We start from the raw sequence: 10,699 nt of genomic DNA on the forward strand, positions 1-10,699 counted from the left end.
CTACTAAATTTGTCAAACCATGCCTTGGGGGCTTGTTTTAAACCATAAAGAGCTTTCTTAAGTCGTAACACTTTGTTCTGAGGTATATCAAGTCCAGGAGGAGCACTCATAAAAACTTCTTCATTTAACTTGCCATTTAGAAAAGCATTTTTGACATTCATTTGAAAAATAAACCATTGTTTAATTGAAACAACAACAATAAGAGCACTAACAGAGGTCATACGAGCAACAGGGGCAAAAGTTTCTTCGTAATCAATCCCATATTCTTGGGCATATCCTTTAGCAACTAGTCTAGCTTTATATCTTTCAAGTGATTCATCACTTCTAGTCTTGACTTTATATATACACCCACATCCTATTGTCTTTTTCCTGATAGGAAGAGACATAAAGATCTAAGTTTTATTGTCTTCAAAGGCTTTAAGTTCATTATTCATGGCTTCAATCCAATGTGGGTTAGTTTTGACTTCAAGATAGGATGAAGGTTCATCAAATGAGTGACTAGCTAATAAGCAAGCCCTATGTTTTGGGGAAAAAGACTCGTAAGAGACAAATTTTTGAGGTGGATGAATTTCTCTTTGAGATCTCCTAAGAGTAGGTTGAGACTCTTGGATGTTTTGTTGAGACCTTCTCCTATAAACTATAACTTCTCTTGGTGGTCTATCAAAAGAAGTGCTATCAAAATCATTTAAAGCATCATCATCATCATCATTTATCCACAAGAAAGAATAGTAATGTGGGTTAGTTTTGACTTCAAAATAGGATGAAGGTTCATCAAATGAGTGAATAGCTAATAAGCAAGCCCTATGTTTTGGGGAAAAAGACTCGTAGGAGACAAATTTTTGAGGTGGATGAATTTCTCTTTGAGATCTCCTAAGAGTAGGTTGAGACTCTTGGATGTTTTGTTGAGACCTTCTCCTATAAACTATAACTTCTTTTGGTGGTCTATCAAAAGAAGTGCTATCAAAATCATTTAAAGCATCATCATCATCATCATTTATCCACAAGAAAGAATAGTAATCTTCATGCTTGGGTTTATTTTCATTAAACGTCATTTTCTTCTAAAAATATCACATTTCTTGAAACATACATTATCTTTTTCAATATCATAGCATCTATATCCTTTTTGAGTTTCAAAATAGCCAATAAAGACACATTGAATAGCCTTAGATGAAAGTTTGTCATTTTTGTCATTTAGAATGTAACATTTGCAGCCAAAGACTTTAAATCTTTTATAAATTGGCTCCAAATTAAAAAGTTTTTGAAAAGGTAAAATGTTTTCTAAAACTTTAGAGGGCATTCTATTAATCAAATAAATAGATGTTAGAATCGCTTCAGTCCAAAAAATTTTTGAAACATTTTTTATATAAGAAAGCTCTTGCTGTTTCAAGAATATGTCTATGTTTTCTTTCGAGGACTCCATTTTGTTGAGGGTTTTTGGGACGACTTTTGGTGTATAATTCCCTTTTCCTTCAGGAATTCTTCAAATTCATTGGAAATGAATTCTCCCCCGAAATCACTGCTAAAAATTTTAAGGTTTGCATCAAATTGTGTTTTGATCATGTTGTAAAGTTTTTGAAATTCATAAAGATTTATGATTTGCGTTTAAGAAAGTAAACCCAAGCATATCGAGAGTAATCATCCACAAAAATGACATAATAAAGCAAACCACCTTTAGACATAATAGGAGTGGGACCCCATATATCCGAATGCACTAATTCAAAGGGTGTTTTTGCAACAAAATTTCTATTTCCAAAAGGTAAAGCCCTAATTTTGGCTTTAATACAATCATCACAAGAGATCATTTCTTTACATTTATCCTCCAAAAAAGGGATACAAGACATTTTTCCTAAATTTGAACGCCCAAGTCTTTGATGCCAAACTTGAATGTCACTTTTCTTGACTACATTGCAAGTAGCGTTAGAAAGATCCAAATAACTAACATAGTAGAGATCATTTTTCCTAGAACCTTCCCCAATCATCTTCTTGGAAAGATGGTCCTATATCAAAAATTTATTTTGTGAGAAGACAATATCACATCCATGATTGGTTATTTGAGAAACCGACACGAGATTTAAGTTAAGTTTGGAAATAAATCTAACTTTTGGTATTTTGAAAACTTTTGAATTAAAATTTTGATCAATATTCCCAACACATTTGATTTCAATAGGAGTTCAATCGGCGGTTTTAACAAAAGGGCATGATTCTTCCTTAGTGCATTCAGTAAGTAGTGAACTACAAGGGGTCATATGAAATGAAGCTCCGGAATCAAGTATCCAAGAGTACTTACTTGATGATGTAAATGCTACCGTTGCTTCGAAAATTGGAGAAGCCCCTCCTTTGAAAAGTGGTTGAACCGTTGAGGAGCAACAATAAGCTTTGGTTGGAGAGCACTTACAAGCTTGTCTAGGTCAAATCGATTGTTTTCTTCATACATTGTCCCAGCCACACTAGTCTTCTTATCAAATCTCTTCAATTTAGGACATCTAGGTTTAGTATGTCCCTCTTCTAGACAATGAAAACATATAATCATTTTGTTGCCATTATTGTTATCCTCATAATTTTCGATTAAAGTGAGGAGGCTTATAAGTTCTCATATGAGTGTCAGGTCTTGAGGTAGCAAGAACACTTTCACTCTTCCCTTTAGAAAAATTGAGTCTATTCTCTTCCATTTGAAGCTCCGCTATAACCTCATTTATAGATGGCACTTTATGTCTATGAAGCAAGAATGTTTTGACCCCATCATATTTCGGTCTAAGACCAATAATAAATTTATAATTTTTTTTCCTTTGAATTTGTTTTTCTCTTACTATAATGTCTCTTGGATCATACCATTCGAGTTCAAATAAGGCAAGTTCATCCCATAATTGTTCCATTTCCCCAACATACTCCCTAATAGACTTATCCTTTTGTTGGAGACTTGCAATTCATTTGAAGATTGCACATGTAGGCCACATCCTTCATAGTATGGGTTTTCTTGATGAATTCTCAAGTTTCATGAGCAAAATTATGTTTTGCTATTTGACCTATGGTTGTAGTATTAACACAAGCAATAATCCATGTAATGATTTTGTGGTGTCCTATCTTCCATTCCTCCCATTTTTTCTTATATTCATTCACAACATTACCCTTTTCAACTTCATCTAGTTCATGGGTTTTTCCATCTATGGTTTTGGTTAGGACTAATTGTGGTTCACTTTTAGAATTTAGACCCATCAACAAGTTCCCATAACCTTTACTTCTAATGAAATGTTCCATAGTTTTTGCCCATGAAACATAATTTGATGAAGTAAGTTTAGGAAGACGAGTAGAAGAATTTCTCTCATCCATGATGTGTACCTTGCATAGATGTAGTTAAGGTAGCTACAAGAATAGTGCCAAAACAGCTCCCAACGTTGGTGAAATATCCACGAAATCGGCTACCAACAAACAGCAAAAAGGCAGCTCCTAATATATGAAGAAGCTTGAAGACAGCACCTTCTTAAGTCAAATCACAGCCAGCAATATATAGAATACTTGGAGTGCTTCAAAGCTCCAAAGGAAGAGTACGAGCTGAATCTTCAAACTTTGAAAGACAGCAAGACGAAGTCCTAAAACGAGCCTTTGATACCATGTAAATCAGGCCCAATCTTGAGAATACAAATGCTTCAAGAGATACACTCTTGAAGATTCCAGCAACTTCAATAAGTAATACAAAGGCAAACCTCAAACTTGAGGAGAAGATACCAAATATATTGATCTCAAAAGAATACACAAGAGAGGCCTAAAAGCCTTAACAAATCAAGGGACAATAGTCCCTTATTTATAGTACAAGAAAAAGAAGAGAGGAAGAAGGAGATGGCTGTTGGACCATCTCCAATGGCTAGAAATCTAGCCATTGGAGGCTGGTCCAACAGCTATATCTCCTTTAATAATAAAAAAGATGAAAAATAAAAGAAAAGAAAAAGTACAAAAAGAATGATAAAATTACAAACACGACCTAGGTACCCTAAACTATACACATAAATATATATATAGAAGACATATATTAGCACACTAATATATGTAATATACATACATATAGATGTATATATAGATAAGAATACATACATTCTAACACCAGTAATGCCCAAAGAGTATGGCAAATACATTTGTAACCTTGCAAGCTTCAGTTTATGGCTTCGGTGGACATTGTTCTTCTTCCTGGGCAGGGAGCACTACCAGAAATCTTGTATTCCTGAGGGAGTCACCTTGTGGCCAATCTGGCCCAAGGAGCAGCCCTCAACGATGGTTGGAAGAAGAAATAGAGAGGTTAAGTAATGGGTATTGGTGGTTAGGCGTGAAACCAAGAAGTAAGGGAAATCTATTATAGTTTCCAAGGCCCATTTGGGCACCACCTAAGCACAAGCCCAAGCTCAAGAGTCAAGACCAGGCAGCAAGTGATTGACGGCATATTGAAGCAATTAGAAAAACATGAGCAGAATTGGCAAAAACAAGAATGCAACAAGAACCTTGATCAACAGGAAAACAAGGAGTGGAGAAGGAGTTGAGGTGCATAATTCAACCCTGTTGGAGAAGGCAAACCAGGGAAATGTCGACTATGGGTTTGCTACCGAGATGCAAGAGGAGTTGGGTCCGTGCAAGAAAAAAAAGGGAGGAAAAATGGGTCGGCTGCCAACCATCAATTTTTCCCTGTCATATGTTGCAAAGAAGGCGAAAGCAGGATCGCATGTCACTGTGACTGCCCTAAAACCAGTCTTGAATCTCCAGGTCGAAATCGCTAGGTCATCCCTGATGTACATCGAGTGGATGAAGAAGTTGCAGATGGCTAGGGGATTCACAAGCCAAGCCATTACACGACACGACCATCGATGTTTTTCTGTACAACCTTATTTATGTTGATGTAAGCTGCTCTAGACACATGGGGTATCTTGACAGAAAATGGTAATGATGAGAATTACCTCACCAGGTGGCCAAAGAGGTTCAATGCTGCACATGATCTTACGGCAGCTAAGAACACGTGCCATAACCTTTTCGTAAAAATGGTTGACTCAAAAGGACTTTGCACCTTCTCGATTCTTCTTGGGAAACAGCCTCGGCAAAAGAGGCTCAACCATAGAAGATAACGAGAGCGCCTGAGATGTAAAGGAATGAAGCTGAAAATTACAGAAAATTATCAGGTGTTATAACCCACCGCCAGCTTGGCTAAATGCCCGTGTGTGGGGCTAGTTCAGTCGGCCAGGAATTGCCTTGCTCAGGTTCATCTTGGAAGTCCTATGTTGTCTAGACATGCAACAAGGGAATATCAAGAAGCACAAACATTCCATGAACTATGGGTTTTACCTAAAGATTCTGACTTCAGCCATTTAAGGGAGGATACTCTTGAAAAGAAAACTAACATCTTACACCTTGAGATCGTCGTGAGGACTGTTGGAGGCTCCCTAATTAAAACAGCTTTCCTAGCCTTAATAACTCCATCGGTCAGGCATTAGTACCTTCCTCGAGCCCTAGTTGATGCAGTGTCATCTACAGCTGAATCTTCAAGTTGCATTCCATGAGTAAATTATTTAAAGGTTTCATTTGCACATAGATTCCTTGTAAGTAATGATCATCAAAATACTCTTGAGTTAGGCCCTGCCGCTGCCCAATTTCTGTCTCGTTTTGGATGTGCTTCTGGGGACCTGCTGCTATGGGAGTGGGTGAATGAGGTTAATATACTACAAATTCCTTGTAAAGGATGGACATAGCTTTGTTTTTACCTTCTGAAGAATAATCTCATACTATGCTTGAAATGAGGTCAACTGATGAACAACAGCTGCCTCAGGCACCACAATTGCAGAATTATGGTGGGGATGTCCATCCTTTACAATGCATTCAGGTTGGGTTGCAAGTCTGGACGTGTGGTGATCATCATTTGAACAATGATGGTTGGGTGGCTGTTAGGAGGGCAAGTGGAGGTGCATGCTCACCTGAGATAGAAGATTTGCTTCAGCATACTTCATCTGGAACAAGGTGGGAACTGATCCATTGGACGTATCCTTGCAAATCAGCAGCTAGAATATGCTATGAGGTTGAGGGAAAAGATATAAGATTAGTCTTGCTACGAGGACTGAAAAACATCCTGCAGTTCTCCATTCTTAAGATCACTGGACGAAACATTCTCCTTGTTGAACTTTACAGTTATCCCAAGGTAAGGACAAGGCAGGTGGCAGAAGGATACCCATCCAAGGAAATGCTACAAGAAGGCAGGTGGTAGAACCAGGGGGAAGTGGGGGGGGGTGGCAGGCACATCGAGCATTGAGAGTCTCTTTCCTCGGGAAGGAAGAAACACTAATCTGGGATTAGGGGGTGTGGATGTGTTGTAATCTTAGGGTTTCCTCTTGTAAGGGCTACGTCTGTTAGCAGGGGGGTTAACACTCTGACTTGCCTATTCTTCTTACAGAAGAAGATAGAGTTTCTAGGGCTCCATGGGCCCAAATCAAGAAGTGGAAAAAGACATGAACTGTTTCCAAATAATGCAAGGAGACTCTGATCAATAACCACCTGCATCTCGAAGAATGATGCCAGTGACTCATAGGCAGTGGCTTGGTTAAGAGAACCCACAAGAGCCATAGTGAAAGCAAGTCTCCATAGGCATAGGGCAACTGTCACTGTTTATGGACATGAACCTAGGCAATCTACCAATGAATAGGATGAAACTTGGACAAAACTAAGTGGTGGTTCACAGGTTCAGACGGACTGATGTTGAAGGTAATAGTCAAAAAAGCATCATTATTTATATAAAAAAACTTTCTTTGAGGTTGATGCTTCTCTTGGCAGCAGACCCAGCTCTTAGATGAATCTATCAAAGCAAGACAGGCAAAATGCAGTTCCATTTGTTTCACAAAACACCGATACAATAAACAAGCATGTGGATGTAATGAAGACAATAGAAGCATATATGAGAATGGTACTATTAAGTATTAACCAAGTTAAACAAGTGAACATATAACCAGATAAAGCATAAGAAAGGAAAAGTAAAATATCTACAATCTTAAAAGGAAGCAGATCAATGCAGAAAGAACATATGGCAACCAGTTGCTATTTTAACAGGAAAGATGCCACCATCTGCTCTATCATTGAACTGAGCTTCAAATTAAAATTTTCTCAGTGGCTCAATTAGACACTTGCTAACATGGATGAACTTTATTATAGGTCCAGCACACTGGAAAGGGCAAAACTTAAACTATGAATCCATTTTCTAGGCAACTATCACCTCCTAAATCTGTGGACATCGACCGCAACAAGCAAGAACAAGATATGAACTTGCTACAATATTCACAACAAAAACAATCATCACAGTAACTATAGAATGATGACAATAAAAGAAAAAAGTTCAGGAGTTTACTATGATAAGCAACATAAAACTATTTCAACCAATACCATAGAGTAAAATCTTTGCAAATGCTGCAAAAGGAGATCCTTGGTAAAAACAGCGCCAATAAACTTCCCTGCTAGCAAGACTTGGAACCTTCACCTGAGTGACCTGTAAAAGATATAATTCATGATTATCACTTTCTTCTTCTCAATTACTTCTGAAAGAGGGCTTCAATGAACTTGAAGAAATGGTAAGATTGGCAATTGCTGCTGTATAAACAATGAATAAAGTGAAAAGTGATGACAAAAAGGACATCAATAAGAGCAAAATCGAGAATTCACCAACAGCCACTGGCACGCTGCTCCAGTGCCCAAACATATTTAACAGCCAGTTTGAGTAATTTGGTCTTACAATTGAAAGTATGATTGCCCTACTCTTTGGCATGAAAACTGTGATATATTATTTGGGATCATTAGGCCCCATTTGCTTCACCTACTCTCTTGTCAAAACCTACTGTTTTGCAGTTGTAACTCATCATGGACGCACTTTTGTGAAGATAATTAAAGTTCCATTTTACTTTTAATTGTGATTTACTTGCATGAGGTTTAATGCTCATTTGGGAACTATCTTTTCAGATGTCATTCTATTCTTTCAAAAGAATCTTTACGTTTGGACTCAAATTTGTATCTTTTACATGGCATCAGAGCCTTGATACTCAATTCTTAGATAACTTTTCCCATATCATGAAGCTGTCCGTATATTCACATGTTACAGTGCACAGATCCTTATTTTTGGTGGAATAACTTGTGATCCAAATGTCTTCATCATTGCCATCAACAAAGCTTCGCCAGAATATCTATGAAGAACAGAATCATCATTGCCATCAACAAAGCTTCACCAGAACATCAACAAAGCTTCTTCTTCTTCTTCTTCTTCTTCTTCTTCTTCTTCTTCTTCTTCTCAAAGCCTATATGTTGCAAGGTTTAGGCTTAGTAATTTTAGACAAAATTGGTCGCTTTTATAATCTGCTTCTTCTTCTTCTTTTAATTGCCAAACCTATACCTCACAAGGTTTAGGCTTAGTGACTTGGGACCAAACTGATATAGCTTCTAATTTAAATGAGAGGTTTTCAATTTTACATGTTATACTTGTTTTCAGCACATGTACATATGTGTGCACAAACACATAAATATATGCACGTGCAGGTGTATGTCACCATGTGGACCCCACTCACTCCCCCATAACCACAATTTCTCAATTTGTAGTTTCAAACCAATTCACATCTGCAAAACACCCCCACCACCCCACCCCATACAGGGTAACTCAAGTTTCAGACTATGGTCACTTTTTTAAACAAGGCAGGGTAGCTCGGTAACAATCATACTTAACCAAATCATCTTGACACAGCTTGTGCAGGCCACCAGCTTATTGAGTCAAACTCAGGTGACCTGACCATGGTACAAATTGAGATGACTCAAGAGATGAGACAGATCAATTCTGAGCCTGACTTTACTTGACTTAAAGTACCAAATCATTTGCTTTTTGTCCCTCTCTAATTTAGACCGTCAACAATCAATAAGATGCTGTAAGATGGACTGGATTAGATCCAGATCTGATCCAGATCCAAAATGTATTACCCAATGAATTGTATAGAGCATCTTTCTAAGGATATTTCTGAATGATTCTGTTGTATTGCAGGACATAAACTGTTTATTGAAAATATTTTCAATCCTCATACATAATCATACATCACAATACATACTGGAAATGGTGAGAGGTTGTCCCCAGATCTGTATCTTCTCTCGTGTTGACAAATTTTGGAGTTGCTTTCTAGACCTAAGATGGTATCAAAAGGCATTATAAATAATCTGGCCACTAAAAAACACAGGGTTCAGGATAAAGGCAAAATGCAGCAGAAATTGAGTGGCTTTGGTCGTTTGGGGCCAAATTAACAGTCTGAAATGTCATGGAAGAGCATCAGTGCGGATTCCAATGTTCAGTCTGATCCTCATCAATTTTTTACTAAGGAGTCACTTTTGGGCATGGGGGTGGAGGAAAGACATTTCATGGAAGAAGAGGTCAATGTAGAAATGCAGATCATCCCATTCCTAATATGCCGCCTAATCCCAATGAATGGGAGTCTCTTTTGCATATGGGTGTGGAGGAAACACTTTTCCAAGCAGTCAAGGTAGAAATGCAGGTCCTCTCATTACTAATATGCTGCCTAATACCAATGAAGGAAATAAGAATCAAAGGGACGTCTCAACATCCTTCTTGTGTAACAGAAGGGGCATATTGAAGTCAATTTCTGGTTTAATTTCCAAAAGAAAAGAACGTTCTCAAATATAAATCCCACAAACAGTAACACTGCAAAGATTGTGAAGATACTTTTATTGGCTGCAGTACCTAGATTAATTTTGAAGACAGAATGATTAATGGTTATAGTATGTTGATTTTAAGGCAGTAACTCATGTTATAGGTGATGTTCATAAGCTCTTGAATCAAATTACCTGTATAGAACAGTATAGCAACTAGAAATTGATGTTACTACCCCATTTTTCATGTTGGAAATGCAATTATCCCTTTACCGAAATAATCTATCAATTTGTCAAATGTCATTCATTATCTTAATACCAGAGAAAATATTACTCATATATCTCTTTTTGTTTGTGTTGTACATGTTGAGTTCATTTCCCCTTGTATCTGTCAAGGATCTGCAAATGAAAGAGACTGTTGCTAGAGGAACGTGAGAATGAAATATGTACACACTTGCATGATTTTGGTCCTGACTCCTTTAGCGGAGTCTAAGTCTCTTTCAGTCTCTGTTGTCCTCGTTGTATACTAAGTTCTTTTGTCATTTCATAATTCTTATAATTTTGTCTAAAACCATTTGTCTACAAATATCTTGCATTTCCAATGTAATGGCGACAAGTACTTTTCAGCCCATTTTATTTCATTGTATCACAAACAATTGAATAAAGAATAGCGTCTCTTATCACATGGAATTGATGAAAAGAATATTAACATATATATGAAAGTGTGCACGATGGTAACATCCCCATTGGTTTGTAGACATAACAGCTTTCTTTTGGGAGTATGCATGTATCATAAACCATATTGGATGGCAATTCTAGAGAATAATCCCCTCATTTCACACTTTTTTGTGTTCATCCTGATTAATAATTTGTCACGTACGGATGCATTTGTTATGTGCAAACTAATGGTGCTTTGGGAGATAAATTTCAAAAAAGGTTTCCAAGCGCAGGTTTGTGGGGTATATGATGATTGGAATGGGTATTATGATATTAGTGTAATGAACCAGTGATCAAGCATGTTAAATTCTCAAAAAATGTGGTTTTTCATGAG

General features: G+C 37.3%; 1 protein-coding gene across 3 annotated transcripts in view; it reads right to left on the minus strand.

The window, feature by feature from the left end:
* Positions 1-10,699, minus strand: part of LOC116254240 (uncharacterized) — a 53,006-nt gene that overhangs the window by 35,961 nt on the left and 6,346 nt on the right. For all 3 annotated transcript variants that reach the window (XM_031629476.2, XM_050077787.1, XM_031629475.2), the window contains exon 3: positions 7,399-7,501. In XM_031629476.2, the coding sequence (XP_031485336.1) occupies positions 7,399-7,501 (103 nt within the window). The remainder of the gene's footprint in view (positions 1-7,398; positions 7,502-10,699) is intronic.

This window comes from Nymphaea colorata, chromosome 5 (assembly GCF_008831285.2).
Source record: "Nymphaea colorata isolate Beijing-Zhang1983 chromosome 5, ASM883128v2, whole genome shotgun sequence".
Taxonomy (NCBI): Eukaryota; Viridiplantae; Streptophyta; class Magnoliopsida; order Nymphaeales; family Nymphaeaceae; genus Nymphaea; species Nymphaea colorata.